General features: G+C 34.0%; 1 protein-coding gene across 3 annotated transcripts in view; it reads right to left on the bottom strand.

Annotated features, from left to right (window-relative positions):
- Window positions 1-23847, bottom strand: part of LOC149781001 (deleted in lung and esophageal cancer protein 1-like) — a 122086-nt gene that overhangs the window by 31383 nt on the left and 66856 nt on the right. For 2 of the 3 annotated variants that reach the window (XM_089938114.1, XM_089938115.1), the window contains 4 exons: window positions 23317-23423; window positions 12967-13037; window positions 6033-6164; window positions 2180-2215 (listed from right to left, as the gene is read on the bottom strand). In XM_089938114.1, coding sequence (XP_089794240.1) covers window positions 2180-2215; window positions 6033-6164; window positions 12967-13037; window positions 23317-23423 — 346 coding nt within the window. The remainder of the gene's footprint in view (window positions 1-2179; window positions 2216-6032; window positions 6165-12966; window positions 13038-23316; window positions 23424-23847) is intronic. The other variant, XM_089938116.1, reaches the window with a different exon arrangement.

Below are 23847 nucleotides of genomic sequence, written 5' to 3'. Positions count from 1 at the left end.
AATACCTATCTTACATTTCAAACTATATACAATGTAAGAGATAATGAAATACCAGTTTGAGATACCCCTATATACAATGTAAGAGATAATGAAATACCAGTTTGAGATACCCATATTCATATGTAACAAGACAGGCTTGGAGAGACGCCTCAGAGAGTTCAGATGGTAAAGTACTTGTCTCCAGTTGGGGAGGACCCAGGTTTAAGTACCATTATATCCACAAATATTTGCCAATGATGTTTAACTCTGCTTATAATGCTAACTATAACTGGGTAAAATATTTGCAGCTTGACCAGAGACTTGAACCGAGACTCTCCCAAGCTCCAAAATGGAACATACATTGCCTACCACAGCTGAAACACAGAATTAGTTTCTGGCATACTTCTTTACACTTAACTGTAATTCAGTTATAAGTTATTATTTAGAATCATTTACAAATTTGGCCACCTTTAATTTTTTTGTCTTACAAAGGATAAAACATATACCACCACCTGAAAATTGATGATTTGTGCTCCAAAATACAGTTCTCACTCTAAAACTTAGTACTATCAGGAAAGAGGTGACTTTTGCTCTAAATCTTTGATAACTTTAAAGACATGAGTGCCATCCAAAATGTGTTGTCTGCAGTGCACAGTGACTTAAATAGATAATCCCAAAATTCCAATTAGGATCAATTATCTACATAAAACATAATATCCATGAAAGACTCTCAGCATAAAATTAATATTATTACTGTATGAACTTGCAAGTAAGTCAGATCTGACAAAGAACAATAGACACCCTGATCTACTATCACATAATGCATCAGTAAATCTGGGTCTACGATGTTTGTACTGATGGTCTGAATGGCACTGACCCAGCCCTGCTAGTGAATTATGCAATGGTAAATCTGGGTCTATGTTGATTGTACTGATCGTTCTAACTGCACTGACCCAGCCCGCTAGTGAATTATGCAATGGTAAATCTGGGTCTATGTTGTTTGTACTGATTGTTCTAACTGCACTGACCCAGCTCTGTTTGTGAATTATGCAATGGTAAATCTGGGTCTATGTTGTTTGGAGAGAGGTCTGACTTGTATATATAGTTTACTTTACCATACTCTACAAGAGGATACCACTGGACTAATTTGGAAAATTGTTTTGTGAAATTTTCATTTAATTTTTTTTTCAAACTGAGGTTCATAATATCTTACAAACTATATTCTTAAAATAGTCAAACTTGTTTATAAAAAAATATTATTGTGAGAAATTAAAAATTAGAGAGAAATAAACTACTGGGACAATTACTTTATACTGTTTTATTTGTTAAAATTCTTATTACAATCAAGCATATAGTACACTTAATCCAAAAATGCAAGTTCATTTCACAGTAACTATAAATTAATTGTAACTTAGTTTGTGTTGCATTTATCACTAAAAAGACAGAAACTTTATGAATAGTAAATCATGTATAATGTATGTGCTACATTCAAGATGTTTGTTGACTGTCAGTATAGTGAAATGGTCCATCAATTGGTGATACTGTTGTGATGAGTCATCAAAATCACACTTGACCCTGAATTCTCAAAACTTCTGAGCATGAAATGCTTTTGTGTAGTGACCCCTCACAATGTTACTCTTGAGGTATCCATATAGGCAATTATATTTAAATTAGGTCAACTTATCACTTGTCATATAAGGGTCTGTGTTATACTGAGTAACTTTGTAAGTATACTCCTTTAATATAAGGAACTGTGTTATACTGAGTCACTTCATAAGTATACATGTGTTATATAAGGAACTGTGTTATACAGAGTTTACTTCATAAGTATACACATGTTATATAAGGAACTGTGTTATACGGAGTTTACTTCATAAGTATACACATGTTATATAAGGAACTGTGTTATACTGAGTTTGCTTTATAACTATACATGTTATACATGTGCTATATAAGGGACTGTGTTATACTGAGTTACTTCATATCTATACACATGTTATATCAGAAAGTGTACTATAGAGTGCATCTGTATCACTGAAATTCAGCATACTAGATGAGGCACCATTTTAGTTATTATAATATTATTCTAGTTAAGGTTATAGGATGTTGAAATTGTTCAACTTTCTGCTTGAGCTTCTTGCTCAGAAGGTGTTGAGAACACAGGGTCTGGCCATGCATTAAAAATCTAGTAAATACTCACCTCTCTGGTATATGCTCAGATACTTATTTTTACGACCTGTATCATAATATAAGGTTAGTATTGATTTTCTAAGGAACATGACTGCTATATTACAAACTGAATATTTCTGTGCATTTTCTTACTCAGTTTTAATGTATACTGAAACATTTTGATTTAAATTAAGTTTAATTTTGTTAATTCAGTAAATACGACATATCACAGCCCTTTCAAAGGTTATTCAATGACAGGATACACAATTGGAAATCTTGCATTAAGCTAGGAAGTACTTTCCCTGACAAGGGATTGATGGGTAATGGATAAGAACTTTTTTTTTTAAATCAAAATTATTCAGCAAAGTCTCACTAGTTACAAACATACTTTTTTTAAACTTTTTTTCTTTGATGGTAACACATTTTGATCTTCAATACTTTAACATTTTATGGTACCTTTAAATCATCATCATCACTACCATCACTGTCACCACCACCATCATCACAATGACAAATCCATTTCAAGATATGGTTATATTCTTACCATGTCTCTGATCTATGCAGTAACATTGTCAATGGAGTCCATTGCAATAACACTACAGCTTTGCCTCACAATAACATGGTAAATGGAGTCCATTGTAATAACAAATACAGCTCTGCCTCACAGCAACATTGTAAATGGAGTCCATTGTAATAACAATAGTTTTGCCTCACAATAACATGGTAAATGGAGTCCACTGCAATAACATTACAGCTTTGCTTCACAATAACATGGTAAATAGAGTCCATGGTATTAACACTACAGCTTTGTCTCACAATAACATGGTAACTGGAGTCCATTGTAATAACAATACAACTTTGCCTCACAATAACATGTTAAATGGAGTCCATTGTAATAACAATACAGCTCTGCCTCACAATAACATGGTAACTGGAGTCCATTGTAATAACAATACAACTTTGCCTCACAATAACATGGTAAATGGAGTCCATTGTAATAACAATACAGCTTTGCCTCACAATAACATGGTAAATGGAGTCCATTGTAATAACAATACAGCTTTGCCTCACAATAACATGGTAACTGGAGTCCACTGTAATAACAATACAGCTGTGCCTCACAATAACATGGTAACTGGAGTCCATTGTAATAACAATACAACTTTGCCTCACAATAACATGGTAAATGGAGTCCATTGTAATAACAATACAGCTCTGCCTCACAATAACATGGTAAATGGAGTCCATTGTAATGACAATACAGCTTTTCCTCACAAAAACATGGTAATTGGAATCCACTGTAATATCAATACAGTTTTGCTTCACAATAACATGGTAAATGGAGTCCATTGTAATAACAACACAGCTTTGCCTCAAAATAACATGGTAAATGGAGTCCATTGTAATAACAACACAGCTTTGCCTCAAAATAACATGGTAAATGGAGTCCATTGTAATAACAATACAGCTTTGCCTCACAATAACATGGTAACTGGAATCCATTGTAATAACAATACAACTTTGCCTCACAATAACATGGTAAATGGAGTCCATTGTAATAACAATACAGCTCTGCCTCACAATAACATGGTAACTGGAGTCCATTGTAATAACAATACAACTTTGCCTCACAATAACATGGTAAATGGAGTCCATTGTAATAACAATACAGCTTTGCCTCACAATAACATGGTAACTGGAGTCCACTGTAATAACAACACAGCTGTGCCTCACAATAACATGGTAAATGGAGTCCATTGTAATAACAATACAGCTGTGCCTCACAATAACATGGTAAATGTAGTCCATAATGTAAATACAGATATGAATCTAAATGTAAGACTTCTGATATGAATTTAAGTGTAAGACTTCTCATATGTATCAAAGTGTAAGACTTCTAATATGTATCAAAGTGTATGACTTCTGATATGAATCTAAATGTAAGACTTCTCAGATGTATCTAAGTGTAAGACTTCTGATATGAATTTATGTGTAAGACTTCTGATTTGAATCTAAGTGTAAGACTTCTGACAAGAATCTAAGTGTAAGACTTCTGATATGAATCTAAGTGTAAGACTTCTAATACGAATCTAAGTATAAGACTTCTCAGATGCAAATAAGTGTAAGACTTCTGATATGAATCTAAATGTGAGACTTCTCAGATGCATCTAAGTGTAAGACTTCTGATATGAATCTAAATGTGAGACTTCTCAGATGCATCTAAGTGTATGACTTCTAATAAGAATCTAAGTGTAAGACTTCGGAAAAAGAATCTAAATGTAAGACTTCTCAGATGCCTCTAAGTGTAAGACTTCTGATATGAATCTAAATGTAAGACTTCTCAGATGCATATCTCAATGTAAGACTTCTCATATTATCTAAGTGTAAGACTTCTCAGATGCATTTTAATGTATTAATGCATTTGTATCATACTGCCTGCTTGCTACCATACTAAAAATGTGCTTTGTTTATGAGATGTATGAGTTCTGTCAATGAAGAACTGTGCCTAAGTGTAAGTATTATTTAAGACCATAGAGTTGTAACAACTATGCCTAAGTGTAAGTATTATTTAAGACCACTGAGTTGTAACAACTGTACCTATGAGTAAGTATTATTTAAGACCACAGAGTTGTAACAACTGTGCTGAAGCATAAGTATTATGTAAGACCATAGAGTTGTAACAACTGTGCCTAAGTGTAAGTATTATTTAAGACCATAGAGTTGTAACAACTATGCCTAAGTGTAAGTATTATTTAAGACCATGGAGTTGTAACAACTCTGCCTAAGTGTAAGTATTTTTTAAGACCATAGAGCTGTAACAACTATGCCTAAGTTTAAGTATTATTTAAGACCATAGAGTCAAAACAACTGTGCTGAAGCATAAGTATTATGTAAGACCATAGAGTTGTAACAACTGTGCCTAAGAGTAAGTATTATTTAAGACCACAGAGTCAAAACAACTGTGCTGAAGCATAAGTATTATGTAAGACCATAGAGTTGTAACAACTGTGCCTAAGAGTAAGTATTATTTAAGACCATAGAGTCAAAACAACTGTGCTGAAGCGTATTATTTAAGACCATAGAGTTGTAACAACTGTGCTGAAGTGTACGTATTATGTAAGACCATAGAGTTGTAACAATTGTGCCTAAGAGTAAGTATTATTTAAGACCATAGAGTCAAAACAACTGTGCTGAAGCGTAAGTATTATGTAAGACCATAGAGTTGTAACAACTATGCATAAGTGTAAGTATTATTTAAGACCATTCAGTTGCAACAACTGTGCCTAAGAGTAAGTATTATTTAAGACCATAGAGTTGTAACAACTGTGCTGTAGCATAAGTATTATGTAAGACCATAGAGTTGTAACAACTATGCATAAGTGTAAGTATTATTTAAGACCATTCAGTTGCAACAACTGTGCCTAAGAGTAAGTATTATTTAAGACCAGAGAGTTGTAACAACTGTGCTGTAGCATAGGTATTATTTAAGACCATAGAGTTGTAACATCTGTGCTTAAGCATAAGTATTATTTAAGACCACAGAGCTGTAACATCTGTGCCGAAGTGTAAGTATTAATTAAAAAATATGGCAATCTTTATGTTTCATGAGAATTACGAATGAATTATAGTCAATAAAGAAATGTCTAATACATGATTTCTTTGCACTGGATAGATTTGTACCAGGCAAAAGTATGTCAAAAGTGTCTGTACCTCTGGCAAAAATGTGTTACCTCTGGTAAAAGTGTAAAAAGTGTCTTTACCTCCAGTAAAGTGTTAAAATTTTCTTTACACCTGATAAAAGTGTCTTAAAAGTTTCTCTACAGCTGGTAATGGTGTCAAAAGTGTTGTTATCTCCTGTAAAGGCATATCAAAAGTGTCTTTACCTTCCTCTTGAGGCACGATCTCATTTCCCTGATCATCACGCAGTGGGAATGATTGGCCATAGGTCACCACCATATCTATCAGCTTTTCGTCATCCTCTTCCACCCGGAACATCTCCCAGTCTACGCGGATTGCTACAATAATATTCCAATGTCCATAAATTCCAATACATCAATGAATATAAAGCCTTATCTAATTGTTCCAAACATTACAATATAAAGCCTTATCTAATTGTTCCAAACATTACAAATTAAAGCCTTATCTAATTGTTACAATTTGCAGAATAAAATCCAGAACAAACTGTCCAAAGATTTTGATGCTTTTCTGACATCATGAAACACCTTGAGAAATATATGCTACAGAAAATCACATATTTTCAACAGTTTTAAAAAAGTACAATCCAACCTGCCTTAAAAGGTCACCTTTATTAAGCAATTGCCTGTCTTAAATAGCAACTTTTTCAGAGAATATGGGCCAAATATTCCTGATGGGTTTTCATGTCAAAAATATCCAGTGATTATTGGTGTGCACATACAATGATATAAAATCATAAACTATAACTGTTGGTGATGGTTGCAATCACAAAGAGCCCCATTTACTACAATGATATAAAATCATAAACTATAGCTGTTGGTGATGGTTGCAATCACAAAGAGCCCCATTTACTACAATGATATAAAATCATAAACTATACCTGTTGGTGATGGTTGCAATCACAAAGAGCCCCATTTACTACATTGATATAAAATCATAAACTATACCTGTTGGTGATGGTTGCAATCACAAAGAGCCCCATTTACTACAATGATATAAAATCATAAATTATAGCTATTGGTGATGGTTGCAATCACAAAGAGCCCCATTTACTACAATGATATAAAATCATAAACTATAGCTGTTGGTGATGGTTGCAATCACAAAGAGCCCCATTTACTACGATTTCCTTGGCAGGTCTTAAGCGGAGGAATTTGTGTTATGAAACCAACGACTATAACTTTTCTAAATGATGACATGGAACAACAGAAATCCAAAGCGTTAAAGGATTCATCATTATAAAGGTGTATGATAAATTTGGTTGAAATCTAACATTCCTTAGTAAAGTTATACTGCAAGAAACCAATAGAGAAAAGGTAATCAGGGTATATAACTCTTCAAAATGATCATGGAGAATTCTAGAAACTAAACCTATAAGCAAATCTGCATCACAAGTGAGGGTTCTGCTAACTATGATCTGCCTGGTGGATCTATAAACAGAGGAATTCCTTATTCGATAAACCAAAATTAGTGAACAGTCCTTCAGGGGCCATAAAGCCTCAAAATACTGAAACTTGAAATCCAAGACATTCAAGGTTCATCAGTATAACGATAACAATATTTAGTCACACCAACAGACCCATATTTGGTTGCAATCTAACAAACCTTAGTAAAGTTATGCTGTGAAAACTAAAGTCAGGAGAAGACACTATCAGGGGCCATAACTCCATAAAAGATATCATGCAACACTGAAAATAGAATTCTTCTGAGGTCTCATTAAATAAAAAGCTGCATGCTAATCTTGGTTGAAATCCAAATTCCCAGGAAAGCTATCTTGTAGAAACCAAACTTATTGGACAATCAACATGACTACTATTAGGTTCCCCTGACATCTTTAAACAGGGCCCTAATATTATTTATTTGGATATACACTGCTCCCAGAATAGTATGGTCAAAAGGATTGATGGTCAAAAGGACTGACCAAAATTATGGATATTATAAGTAATTTAGCAAAAGACCCCCCCCCCATAAATGGTCACATGCTAATATATGTCATGTATTAACTTCTTTTCGTAATTTCATGCAATATTCAACCAATATACAAAAAAGACCTGTCCGTACAGGACAACATTCTGTGGTCCATCAAGTGTCATCTATAGGTAGATTTTACTGTACATGAATACAATACATTTCCTGTGAAATGTATACATTTCCTGTACAATTTATACATTTCCTGTAAAATGTATAAATTTCCTGTGCATGTACAAAATGTTTAGTTTACATGCATACAATAAGTTTACTGAACTGTTTACTGCACTGGTATACAACATATTTACTGTACATGTAGACAGTATATTTACTGCACTGGTATACAACATATTTACTGCACAAGTAAACAGTATATTTACTGCACTGGTATACAACATATTTACTGTACATGCAAACAGTATATTTACTGCACTGGTATACAACATATTTACTGTACATGCAAACATTATATTTACTGCACTGGTATACAACATATTTACTGTACATGCAAACAGTATATTTACTGCACTGGTATACAACATATTTACTGTACATGCAAACAGTATATTTACTGCACTGGTATACAACATATTTACCGTACATGCATCAGGAGAATATATCAGGTTATTCAAACAAAACAGAGACAGTGTATTGTTAGTACTAGCATTGTTTTATACCAACAGGATGTAAATGTTTTACAAACCAGTATTATTAGTACTAGCATTGTTTTATACCAACAGGATGTAAATGTTTTACAAACCAGTATTATTAGTACTAACATCGTTTTATACCAACAGGATGTAAATGTTTTACAAACCAGTATTATTAGTACTAGCATCGTTTTATACCAACTGGATGTAAATGTTTTACAAACCAGTATCATTAGTACTAGCATCGTTTTATATCAACAGGATGTAAATGTTTTACAAACCAGTATTATTAGTACTAGCATCGTTTTATACCAACAGGATGTAAATGTTTTACAAACCAGTATTATTAGTACTAGCATCGTTTTATACCAACAGGATGTAAATGTTTTACAAACCAGTATTATTAGTACTAGCATCGTTTTATACCAACAGGACGTAAATGTTTTACAAACCAGTATTATTAGTACTAGCATCGTTTTATACCAACAGGATGTAAATGTTTTATCTACCAGTATTATTAGTACTAGCATAGTTTTATACTTACAGGATGTAAACATTTCAGCCAACCAGTATTATCAGTACTGGCATCATTTTATACATACAGTATGTAAATGCATTAGCCAACCACCTGGTCTTTTTCAAGTAAGCTGTTGTGGTTTTGACCAAGCCATAATGTGAGGTACATTTGATAAAGATTAATGTGAGATAAATGTGATACATAATAATGTGAAGTAGATTTAATACCAAATATTGTGAGATACATTCAATACAGAATAATGTGCGATACATTTGATGCAGAATAATGTGAGATATATTTGATACAGAATGTGAGATACATTTGATACAGAATAATATGAGACAGGGCAACATTCTTGGAGCTAATCAACTGAATGACATTATCCTAATTACAAGATGAATGCTATTTCTTGCTTTCTACATGCCAAATAGACCCTGACCACAACCTTTATCACAGTCATTAACCTTACCTAGAGTAGGTGTTGCGAAATAATGATACGGCTTGGCTAGACCACCATAGATTCCAGTATTATTAAGGTGACGTGTTTGGCACACCATAGTATTTTTGTAAGTGTTCTTTTTCCTTGCATCGTGTGATGCCTACATTGCTTGTTTGGCACATGTGTAATGTTACCCTGCATCACTATATATATATATATATATATATATATATATATATATATATATATATATATTACTTATGGATCTTGATTTGGACTGCCATTAGAGGGAAATTGAATGTACATTTAGCTGTCGGGGTGGGATTGCCATTATGTTTTGCCTAGTTTGAGCCAACAAGTTGGGTGAGTTACATTCTTTTTAGTTCAAATTAATGTTCAGTTTCGCAAAATACATTCAATGTTATATTATATGCTTGCATTGTTTTATCATACTTTTAGTTTAATTCACAAAAAGTGTATGGCTTATGTAATTTGGTAGTGAGAGATGGTATGGTTCAGATTATTGACAGGGATATGAGCATATATCCAATACTCCTGTTTGTAGTTTATTTTGTCACTATTATAACTAATACTGAAAATGTTTGCATATATATTAGTGTTTTAGGATATAATATTTTTATTTAGCCAATCAATGATATGTCATTAGTACATTACAGAAAGTTGTACATAAGGAAATATTTCAGGTGTGTTGATACTGATTCATTTTAAATGCTCAAATGTTATTAACCCGAATGATAACCAGAAAACAGATGATTTGTTAAGATGTTTTCTCATATTCAGATAGCCAGGTGTGCATAACTAGGTGTGGATAACTGGGTGCGGGCTAACTAAATGTAGCTAGAGACCACTGTAATGAGGAGAGATGAAAGACTGACAGGAGAAGTGCCAATGTGTGTGAGCATGGAAGGCCTGTGTGGTTAAAGTTACTGAGCCAGGAAAGTGGGTCACGAGCATCATACGAATTAAACGTTGGTCATATGTATGAGAAACGTCATTATAGTGTTTGACTGTAAGAGAAATGTCATTATAGTGTTTGACTATGGGAAGAAATGTCATTATAGTGTTTGACTATAGAGAGAAATGTCATTATAGTGTTTGACTATAGAGAGAAATGTCATTATAGTGTTTGACTATAAGAGAAACGTCATTATAGTGTTTGACTATGGGGAGAAATATCATTATAGTGTTTGACTATAAGAGGAATGTCATTATAGTGTTTGACTATAGGTAGAAATGTCATTATAGTGTTTGACTATAGAGAGAAATGTCATTATAGTGTTTGACTATAGATAGAAATGTCATTATAGTGTTTGACTATAGAGAGATATGTCATTATAGTGTTTGACTATAAGAGGAATGTCATTATAGTGTTTGACTATAGGTAGAAATGTCATTATAGTGTTTGACTATAGATAGAAATGTCATTATAGTGTTTGACTATAGAGAGAAATGTCATTATAGTGTTTGACTATAGATAGAAATGTCATTATAGTGTTTGACTATAGAGAGATATGTCATTATAGTGTTTGACTATAAGAGGAATGTCATTATAGTGTTTGACTATAGAGAGAAATGTCATTATAGTGTTTGACTATAGATAGAAATGTCATTATAGTGTTTGACTATAGAGAGATATGTCATTATAGTGTTTGACTATAAGAGGAATGTCATTATAGTGTTTGACTATAGGTAGAAATGTCATTATAGTGTTTGACTATAGAGAGAAATGTCATTATAGTGTTTGACTATAGGTAGAAATGTCATTATAGTGTTTGACTATAGAGAGAAATGTCATTATAGTGTTTGACTATAGAGAGAAATGTCATTATAGTGTTTGACTATAGAGAGATATGTCATTATAGTGTTTGACTATAAGAGTAATGTCAGTATAGTGGTTGACTATAAAGAGTAATGACAGTATAGAGGTTGACTATAGAGTCTAGAGGCATGATAGTGTTTGACTATATGAGATAATATCATAGTGTTATTAAATATTCAAAATAATTATCGGTTCTTTGTCATTATTTTCCATTGGGTCTATGTACTATGTACTCTTGTATTTATTTCGGTGTCATGTTTCTTTATATTACAATCATTAGTGCAAGACGATAATACATCTTTTTTCATTGTCACTCACATAGGTGTTTAGTTATTTCTTAAACCCCATTCAGTCTTGAAGGGTGATAACTCGATTACGTTACAGAAGGCATGGGCAACTTGATCCAGGGCAATAACAAGATATGTGGTTTTTAAAAACACAACCTATGATGTCAATAAATTGATAAAACCAAGTCATGGGCAAAATCTGGCCATGGGCGATAGACCACATTTTGCCCACCGATGTTCTAGACCAAACCTAAAAAGTAAGCCACTGCAAGTTATATTATTCCAGCAATGTGTTGCAACAGTTCTCAAGATCAAAGCAACCATTAAGTTTCATGACTACATAAGGAAGATGTAAGAAATGGGGTTATCATTAATGCCCAAGCAGATGACACTGACAAGTAAACAATAATGCCAAAGGAAAAGTGATAACCTTGTCTTATCTATGATCTAAGGTGAGATAGAAAAGTGATAGCCATGTCTCATCTATGATCTAAGGTGAGATAGAAAAGTGATAGCCATGTCTCATCTATGATCTAAGGTGAGATAGAAAAGTGATAGCCAAGTCTCATCTATGATCTAAGGTGAGATAGAAAAGTGATAGCCATGTCTCATCTATGATCTAAGGTGAGATAGAAAAGTGATAGCCATGTCTCATCTATGATCTAAGGTGAGATAGAAAAGTGATAGCCATGTCTCATCTATGATCTAAGGTGAGATAGAAAAGTGATAGCCATGTCTCATCTATGATCTAAGGTGAGACAGAAAAGTGGTAGCTATGTTTCACCTATGATCTAAGGTGAGACACAAAATACCTAACTGATGAAAGCAAAATCTAACAGAATAGAGTTTCAAAAGACTGGAAATTGAAACACAAAATTATATATGAAGACCAAATCCAGCACGCAAAATGAAAACATGACACTCTTCAGTAAATAAACTGATAAAAGCTATAACTGGTAGGCCAAGTTCTTTTGTCTTATGTTACAAAATATGTAACTACTCAAGTATTGTCTCATAGGATATGTAACTACTCAAGTATTGTCTCATAGGATATGTAACTACTCAAGTATTGTCTCATAGGATATGTAACTACTCAAGTATTGTCTCATAGGATATGTAACTACTCAAGTATTATCTCATAGGATATGTAACTACTCAAGTATTGTCTCATAGGATATGTAACTACTCAAGTATTGTCTCATAGGATATGTAACTACTCAAGTATTGTCTCATAGGATATGTAACTACTCAAGTATTGTCCCATAGGATATGTAACTACTCAAGTATTGTCCCATAGGATATGTAACTACTCAAGTACTGTCTCATAGGATATGTAACTACTCAAGTATTGTCTCACAGGATATGGATTTCAGACTAAAACTAAAATGTGTCATTATGAATGTTATTCTCCACTGGCTTACCATAGTGACTGTTATTGTTAACTCGAACTGATCGATTGCAGACAGCTGTTCCTGCAATATGTGATCCAAATCTGTGGAGAGACAAAAGAAAATACTTTTAGAAAAAGCAATTTGTTTTCCTTATATTTGCATATTAATGTTTAACAAATATATGTATGAAATAGGCAAGCAATGATTATATACAGACAAATCCATTGGGTTTGTACATATAGCTGAGCGTTAAATTCCACTTGCCAAGCAAATGATATTTCATTCAACTCAAGCCTTTTTTTGGACAGAATGCATGCCCATGTTGTTTAGGACACTGGTACAAGGTAGCTAGGCAACAGGTCTAGTGGCATGAGCTCAATTTCTTTTTGGAATGAATTATAACTCTGTTGTATTTATTACATTAGTGTGTTAGTCTATAATTATAACACTGTTTTATTTATTATATTAGTGTGTCAGTCTCTAATTATAACTCAGTTGGAATATTTACATTATTTTGTCAGTCTATATGCCATATATCCCAGCCTATAGATTTAGTCCAACTGCAAACTGCACAAACCCAGATCTGCCACTGCTTAATGTACCAGCAGATCTGGGTCAATGCATTCATCAGAAGTAATCAATAAAAAAGACCTTGATCTACTGGAACATTATGTGATGGCAGATCAGGGTCAATGTCATTTTGCAGTTAGATTCATTTTATATCCTAAACATATATGGTATAATTATTTTATTTGAGTCATAATGTCACATTGTGTTATTGAGTATTAATGCCACACTGTATCACTGTCATAATGCCACATTGTATCAGTGTGTCATAATGCCACATTGTATCAGTGTGTCATAATGCCACATTATATCACTGTGTCATAATGCCACATGGTATGACTGACTCATGATGCCACATTGTATCACTGTGTCATAATGTCACACTGTATCACTGAGTCTTAATGCCACATTGTATCAATGAATCATAATGCCACATATTGTAATATTGAGTCATGTCATATTGTATCAATGAGAAAAAATGCCACATATTTTATCAATGAGTCATAATGCCACATACTTCTTCAAAGAGTAAAAATGCCATATATTTTATCAACACAACATATTGTATCAATGAATAAAAATAATGTATATTGTATCACAACCACATACTGTATTAATGAGTCATAATGTCATATATAACCAATACACATTGCATCGATGAGTAATAATGCCATATCTTGTATCATCAAGTTATAATGCCACATACTGCATCAGTCATAATGTCGCATATTATATCATTGAATCAAAATGCCAAATATTGTGTCATTGAGTCATTATGCCACATAGTGTAACACTGAGTCCCTATGCCACATATTGCATTGCTGAGTCATACTGCTGCACATTGTATCATTGAGTCATGATGCCACATATTGTATCACTGGGTACAAATGGCATGCTGTATTGCAACCACATACTGTATCAGTGAGTTATATTGCCACATACTGTATCACTGAGTCATAATGCCAGATAGTATCAATTAGTAATTATGCCACATACTGTATAAGTCATAATGCCACATATTGTATCACTGAGTCATAATGCCACATATTGCATTAATGAGTCATAATGCCACAACTTGTATCAATGAGTCATATTGTCATATATTGTATCACCACCACATACTTTATTGAGCCATAATGCCACATATTGTATCAAAGAGTCATAATGTCATAAATTATATCACCACATTTTATATCAATGATTAATAATGCCACATACTGTATCACTAATTCATATATCTTTTCCCTGGTTCACAAAATCAGAACATCAAACACCAGAACATCAATTTTTAAACACTAACCACAAGAACATAATTTTTAGACAATAACAAGAAGAACATCTTATTTAAACAATAACCACCAGAACATCATTTTTAAAGAGTAAGCACCAGAACACCATTCTTAGACAATAACCACTAGAACATCATTTTCAAAAAGTAAGCACCACAACACCATTCTTAGACAATAACCACCAGAACATCATTTTTAAACAGTAAGCACCAGAACACCATTCTTAGACAATAACCACCAGAACATCATTTTTAAACAGTAAGCACCAGAACATCATTCTTAGACAATAACCACCAGAACATCATTTTTAAACAGTAAGCACCAGAACACCATTCTTAGACAATAACCACCAGAACATCATTTTTAAACAGTAAGCACCAGAACACCATTCTTAGACAATAACCACCAGAACATCATTTTTAAACAGTAAGCACCAGAACACCATTCTTAGACAATAACCACCAGAATGTCATTTTAAACAGTAACCACAGAATTTATTATTTAGACTAACCACCAGAACATCATATTTAGACTAACAGCCAAAAGATCATATTTAGACAAACCTCTGGAACATCATTTATAGACATAACCACCAGAAATTCATTTATAGACATAACCACCAGAAATTCATCTATAGACATAACCACCAGAAATTCATCTATAGACATAACCACCAGAAATTCATTTATAGACATAACCACCAGAAATTCATTTATAGACATAACCACCAGATCATCATTTATAGACATATTCACCAGAAAATCATTTACAGATATAACCACCAGAAAATCATTAATAGACATAACCACCACATCATCATTTATAGACATACCCACCAGAATATCATTTATATACATAACCACCAGATCATCATTTATAGACATATCCACTTGAACATCATTCATAGACATTATCATCATAACATCATTTATAAACCACCAGAACATCATTTTGAAACAGTAACCACCAGAACATCATATTTAGACTAACAACCAGAACATCATTTATAGACATAACCACCAGAACATCATTTATAGACATAACCACCAGAATACCATTCTTAGACAATAACCACCAGAGCATCATTTGTAAACAGTAAACACCAGAACATCATATTTAAACAAACCACCAGAACATCATTTATAGACATTATCATCATAACATCATTTATAGACATAACCACCAGAACATCATTTTGAAACAGTAACCACCAGAACATCATATTTAGACTAACAACCAGAACATCATTTATAGACATAACCACCAGAACATCATTTATAGACATAACCACCAGAATACCATTCTTAGACAATAACCACCAGAGCATCATTTGTAAACAGTAAACACCAGAACATCATATTTAAACAAACCACCAGAACATCATTTATAGACATAACCACCAGATCATCATTTATAGACATAACCACCAGAACATCATATTTAGACAAGACACCAGAACATCATTTATAGACATAACCACCAGAACACCATTTATAGACATAACCATCAGAACACCATTTATAGACATAACCACCAGAACGTCATCATTTTTAAAGCATTTCCTTAACTGTCAATGTCTGCTGGTTGGTTTTTAACTGCACATTTCCAAATTTTCTTTATTGGAAAAATATGTAACAATATTTGGTAAGAAAATCTCATTGAACTTCCACCAGTTGGGTAAATTGTACTGATTAAATCTTTAAATAGTCATACCTTTAGTATCATATAATAATGTAATGTGTAGTCATTCTTTTATTATCATATGCTGACAAATCTGTAAATAGGAATAGATGTATCATCGTATACTGATGAAATCTGTCAATCATTCAAAATAAGTGTTCCATGGAACCCAGTGGCTCACCTGCATTGATATGTTTGTCAGCATATCCCCTGTCTCTGACTTTCATAAATTCACACAAAACTATATCATTATTAACCAAAATATTTCAGCAGGCAAGACATGTGAGATGGGAATATTTTAACTCGGCTAGTTCCAATGACAAAGGGTACTAGTAGTCATGCAACTTCGAGAGAACAGAGAAAGACCTTAAATTTCATAAGTTCTGATCTTCCATAAATTAACTATGAGGCAATAATCACAACAATGTGGGGTTATATAATTGTTTTTGTTCATAAACATGCCAAATCTTAAAAATCTTAATGAGACTGAGTGACCCCATGAAAGATTATTTTAATTGTGAACTTTTTTTTCTCAGTCAGAGTTCATTATTTGTACTTAGTTTCATGACTATGTAATCTGGTCTTATTCTCTGACAATTTTGAGACCATGGGACCTGGACTTGTGCTCTGACAGTTTTGAGACCATGGGACCCCGTCTTGTGCTCTGACAGTTTTGAGACCATGGGACCTGGTCTTGTGCTCTGACAGTTTTGAGACCATGGGACCTGGTCTTGTGCTCTGACAGCTTCATTATGTGCTTAATTTAGTGCTCTGATGGTTTAATGAACGTGGGGTCTGGTCTTGTGCTCAGGCAGTTTCACAATTTCATGACTATGGGAACTGGTCTTATACTCAAAAAGCTTGGTCCTATGCCCAGACAATTTCATGACTATGGGAACTGGTCCTATCTTCACAAAGCTTTGCAACTAAAGGAGCCTGGTCCTATGCCCAGACAATTTCATGACTACAGGACCTGGTTCATTACTAAGATAGTTTCATGATGGAGGGACCTGGACTTGTGCTTTGACAGTTTATTGTCTAAGAGACCTGTTCTTGTGCTTAGACTGTTTAATGTCTGAGACCTGTTCTTGTGCTTAGACTGTTTAATGTCTAAGGGACCTGTTCTTGTGCTTAGACTGTTTAATGTCTAAGAGACCTGGTCTTGTGTTTAGACAGTTTAATGTCTAAGGGACCTGTTCTTGTGCTTAGACTGTTTAATGTCTGAGACCTGTTCTTGTGCTTAGACAGTTTAATGCCTAAGGGACATGGTCTTGTGCTTAGACAGTTTAATGTCTAAGAGACCTGGTCTTGTGTTTAGACAGTTTAATGTTTAAGGGACCTGTTCTTGTACTTAGACAGTTTAATGTCTAAGGGACATGTTCTTGTGCTTAGACAGTTTAATGTCTAAGGGACATGGTCTTGTTCTTAGACAGTTTAATGTCTAAGAGACCTGGTCTTGTGCTTAGACAGTTTAATGTCTAAGGGACATGATCTTGTGTTTAGTCAGTTTAATGTCTAAGGGACATGGTCTTGTGTTTAGGCAGTTTAATGTCTAAGGGACATGGTCTTGTGTTTAGGCAGTTTAATGTTTAAGGGACCTGGTCTTGTGCTTAGACAGTTTAATGTCTAGGGGACATGGTCTTGTGTTTAGACAGTTTAATGTCTATGGAACATGGTCTTGTGTTTAGACAGTTTAAGGTCTATGGAACCTGGTCTTGTGTTTAGACAGTTTAATGTCTAAGGAACCTAGTCTTGTATTTTGACAGTTTAATGTCTAAGGGACATGGTCTTGTGTTTAGATAGTTTGATGTCTATGGGATCTAGTCTTGTGTTTAGACAGTTTAATGTCTAAGGGACCTGTTCTTGTGCTTAGACAGTTTAATGTCTAAGGGATCTGGTCTTGTGTTTAGACAGTTTAATGTCTATGCAACCTGGTCTTGTGTTTAGACAGTTTAATGTCTAAGAGACCTGGTCTTGTGTTTAGACAGTTTAATGTTTAAGGGACCTGTTCTTGTACTTAGACAGTTTAATGTCTAAGGGACATGTTCTTGTGCTTAGACAGTTTAATGTCTAAGGGACATGGTCTTGTTCTTAGACAGTTTAATGTCTAAGAGACCTGGTCTTGTGCTTAGACAGTTTAATGTCTAAGGGACATGATCTTGTGTTTAGTCAGTTTAATGTCTAAGGGACATGGTCTTGTGTTTAGGCAGTTTAATGTCTAAGGGACATGGTCTTGTGTTTAGGCAGTTTAATGTTTAAGGGACCTGGTCTTGTGCTTAGACAGTTTAATGTCATGGGGACATGGTCTTGTGTTTAGACAGTTTAATGTCTATGGAACATGGTCTTGTGTTTAGACAGTTTAAGGTCTATGGAACCTGGTCTTGTGTTTAGACAGTTTAATGTCTAAGGAACCTAGTCTTGTATTTTGACAGTTTAATGTCTAAGGGACATGGTCTTGTGTTTAGATAGTTTGATGTCTATGGGATCTAGTCTTGTGTTTAGACAGTTCAATGTCTAAGGGACCTGTTCTTGTGCTTAGACAGTTTAATGTCTAAGGGATCTGGTCTTGTGTTTAGACAGTTTAATGTCTATGCAACCTGGTCTTGTGTTTAGACAGTTTAATGTCTAAGGGACCTGTTCTTGTGTTTAGACAGTTTAATGTCTATGCAACCTGGTCTTGTGTTTAGACAGTTTAATGTCTAAGGGATCTGGTCTTGTGCTTAGACAGTTTAATGTCTAAGGGACCTGGTCTTGTGCTTAGACAGTTTAATGTCTAAAGGACCTATTCTTGTGCTTAGACAGTTTAATGTCTAAGGGACCTATTCTTGTGTTTAGACAGTTTAATGTCTAAAGGATCTGGTCTTGGGTTTAGACAGTTCAATGTCTAAGGGAATTGGTCTTGTGTTTAGACAGTTTAATGTCTAAAGGACCTGTTCTTGTGCTTAGACAGTTTAATGTCTAAGGAACCTAGAATTGTATTTAGACAGTTTAATGTCTAAGGGACATGGTCTTGTGTTTATATAGTTTAATGTCTAAAGGACCTATTCTTGTGCTTAGACAGTTTAATGTCTAAGGGACCTATTCTTGTGTTTAGACAGTTTAATGTCTATGGAACCTGGTCTTATGTTTAGACAGTTTAATGTCTAAGGGACATGTTCTTGTGCTTAGACAGTTTAATGTCTAAGGGACCTGTTCTTGTGTTTAGACAGTTTAATGTCTATGCAACCTGGTCTTGTGTTTAGACAGTTTAATGTCTAAAGGATCTGGTCTTGGGTTTAGACAGTTCAATGTCTAAGGGAATTGGTCTTGTAGTTTAGACAGTTTAATGTCTAAAGGACCTGTTCTTGTGCTTAGACAGTTTAATGTCTAAGGAACCTAGAATTGTATTTAGACAGTTTAATGTCTAAGGGACATGGTCTTGTGTTTATATAGTTTAATGTCTAAGGGACATGGTCTTGTGCTTAGACAGTTTAATGTCTAAGGAATCTGGTCTTGTGTTTAGACAGTTTAATGTCTAAGGGACATGGTCCTGTGCTTAGACAATTTAATGTCTAAGGGAACTGGTCTTGTGTTTAGACAGTTTAATGTCTAAGGGATCTGGTCTTGTGTTTAGACAGTTTAATGTCTAAGGGACATGGTCTTGTGTTTAGACAGTTTAATGTCTAAGGGACATGGTCTTGTGCTTAGACAGTTTAATGTCTAAGGGGCCTTGTGTTGTGTTTAGACAGTTTAATGTCTGTGGGACATGGTCTTGTGCTTAGACAGTTTAATGTCTAAGGAATCTGGTCTTGTGTTTAGACAGTTTAATGTCTAAGGGACCTGGTCTTGTGCTTAGACAGTTTAATGTCTAAGGAATCTGGTCTTGTGTTTAGACAGTTCAATGTCTAAGGGAGATGGTCTTGTGCTTAGACAGTTTAATGTCTAAGGAATCTGGTCTTGTGTTTAGACAGTTTAATGTCTAAGGGACCTGGTCTTGTGCTTAGACAGTTTAATGTCTAAGGAATCTGGTCTTGTGTTTAGACAGTTCAATGTCTAAGGGAGATGGTCTTGTGCTTAGACAGTTTAATGTCTAAGGAATCTGGTCTTGTGTTTAGACAGTTTAATGTCTAAGGGACATGGTCTTGTGCTTAGACATTTTAATGTCTATGGAACCTGGTCTTGTGTTTAGACAGTTTAATGTCTATGGGATCTGGTCTTGTGTTTAGACAGTTTAATGTCTAAGGGACATGGTCTTGTGCTTAAACAGTTTAATGTCTAAGGAATCTGGTCTTGTGTTTAGACAGTTTAATGTCTAAGGGACATGGTCTTGTGCTTAGACATTTTAATGTCTATGGAACCTGGTCTTGTGTTTAGACAGTTTAATGTCTATGGGATCTGGTCTTGTGTTTAGACAGTTTAATGTCTAAGGGACATGGTCTTGTGCTTAGACAGTTTAATGTCTAAGGAATCTGGTCTTGTGTTTAGACAGTTTAATGTCTAAGGGACATGGTCTTGTGCTTAGACATTTTAATGTCTATGGAACCTGGTCTTGTGTTTAGACAGTTTAATGTCTAAGAGACCTGGTCTTGTGTTTAGATTTCCTGACTATGGGACCAGGTCTTATATTCAGTCAATTTCCTGACTATGGGACCAGGTCTTATATTCAGTCAATTTCCTGACTGTGAGACCTGGTCTTATATTCAGTCAATTTCCTGACTATGGGACCTGGTCTTATATTCAGTCAATTTCCTCTACTATGAGACCTGGTCTTATATTCAGTCAATTTCCTGACTATGGGACCTGGTCTTATATTCAGTCAATTTCCTGACTATGGGACCTGGTCTTATATTCAGTCAATTTCCTGACTATGAGACCTGGTACTATGATTAGACAATGTCCAGACTATGGTCTTACGTTCACAATTTCAAGGCTACAGAACCTGATTTGGTACTCAGACAGTTTCATATCCATGCGACCTAGCCTGGAGGTAAAAAAACTTCTAACCTTAAGACTGACCTTGAGATTTTGTGCTAGTCAAATCAAAAGGAAATGACTATTATAATGCCACTGTTTAATTGACTGGCACGTCTTGCAACTCTGCATCAAAGCTTTTTGCAGCTGAGTGTGTTTTATAAACAAGCAGATACTGTTCCTTTACCATAATTAAGAGAGTCTTAACACTCCAGTTGTTAAGCTAATCACTTTGCATCTCTACATTACCAGATTCAAAGGTCTGTAGGTATACAGAAACCCCAATTTTTATAAAGTTACAAATTTTCATCATTATTGCAACAGGCAATGGTTTGTAGGTATGCAGAAACCCCAATTGTTATAAAGTGTCAAATTCTCATCATTATTACAACAGGCAATGGTCTGTAGGTATGCAGAAACCCCAGTTGTTATGAAGTTGCAAATTCTCATCATTATTACAACAGGCAATGGTTTGTAGGTATGCAGAAACCCCAATTTTTATAAAGCGTCAAATTATCATCATCATTACAATAGGCAATGGTTTGTAGGTATGCAGAAACCCCAATTTTTATAAAGTGTCAAATTCTCATCATTATTACAATATGCAATGGTTTGTAGGTATGCAGAAACCCCCAACTGTTATAAAGTTGCAAATTCTCATCACTATTACAACACTCAATGGTTTGTAGGTATGCAGAAACCCCAATTTTTATAAAGTGTCAAATTCTCATTATTGTTACAATAGGCAATGGTTTGTAGGTATGCAGAAACCCTAATTGTTATAAAGTTGCAAATTCTCATCATTACTACAACAGGCAATGGTCTGTAGGTATGCAGAAACCCCAATTTTTATAAAGTGTCAAATTCTCATAATTATTACAATAGGAGTTATAACTGCATTTAATATTGTAATAGTGTGTGCTTTGTTATAACATTCAATCACATCACTTATTGATATCACTGTAATAAGAAAGGAGACTTAACTATAATATGTTTTGCGACTGCACAAAGTTATAACTGTAATAATTATTATAATTTACAACCTTAATAAATATTATATCTTCATTATTACTGCTATATATTCTAACACTGTATATATAAAAATCATCTTCAAGATACTCTGGCTCTCTTCAACTCATTTGGAACTCTCTAAATGACAATGTATCAGTTCATAATGCCAACCTTATTAAGTGTTGACATCACAAGGTCAAAGGTCAGTTAAGGTGTCCTCCACAAGTGCCATTGAACACCAACAATTTTGGCCAGTATTGTATGCAAGTCATATTTTATGGTGCTTTTTATATTTTGAAAGTCATCCATCTAGAACATTATCAAATGAATGCAAATTGCCATTACATGTTAGCAACCACTCAGCTTAAACAAACACTTTCTCTAGATTCTTTAAAACTAAATAAGTACTCATTCATTATAATGCTGTACACACAGAAGTCATTGAATATAATGCCTTATAATGAGACTGCCCTGTAGTATGACCTTAAAATGAGACTACCTTATAGTGAAGTATCACCTTAAAATGAAACCACCTTATAGTGAAGTACATAATACATGTAATTTACTACCACTTAATGAAATGGGATCTATAACAATATCTACCTTGTAACAGAAACTGTGTTATAATGAACAGACTTATAGTAATATAGTAAGGGAGTGTTGTAACAACAGAAATGAATAAGGCAAACACCTACCTATGATGCTCACCTGGTTGAGTCAGGTTTAACTAACATTATGCTTGTACTGTACAAATTTCTTGACTTCAGCATGAAGAATAAACCTGCTTAAAGTTATAAAGGATACAATTACTCTGTAAGAATTTATTACATGATGAACAAAAATTATGTTAATTTTTTAAAATTAATTGTAGTGCAAATTCTACCTGAGAACTGGTGTCCCAGCTTTCTGACTGGACATCATTTGGAAGGATAGTGGACTCCCATGGATATTTATGCTCACTGGAATGTGGGTTGCCTCTAGTTCTCCTATCTGTCAGGGCAAACAACAAAATTAATAAAGAAATTTTAAAAATTTAAAATGTTTTACGCTGAAGATTTTATACAGACAATATAACTGTCATAAGACAACAGCACTGCCATACTGACAACAGAACTGTCATATAGACAACAGCAGTGTCATATAGACAACAGCATTGCCATAAAGTATGTGCATGACAAATATATAAGAATCAAGATCAACTAATTGACATGAATTTCTCTCATTGCACAGTTTTTGTAACTCTCTTATTAATCTGACTGGAATATTTTAATAATGACTGCTGAAAAATGTCATGTATGGCAACAACTATTTATAAATGATTTACCAGTAAATCTATGAGTTCGAATACTCAAGTTGTAACTGCAACTCTTTATCAAATCAGCATTATGCATATCCAATTTGTATTGTGTGTTGA

Source organism: Sinohyriopsis cumingii, chromosome 16 (assembly GCF_028554795.1).
Source record: "Sinohyriopsis cumingii isolate HCF-2022 chromosome 16, ASM2855479v2, whole genome shotgun sequence".
Lineage (NCBI taxonomy): Eukaryota > Metazoa > Mollusca > Bivalvia > Unionida > Unionidae > Sinohyriopsis > Sinohyriopsis cumingii.
Note: the sequence above shows the minus strand (reverse complement) of the source record. Positions and strands in the feature narration are given on the sequence as shown.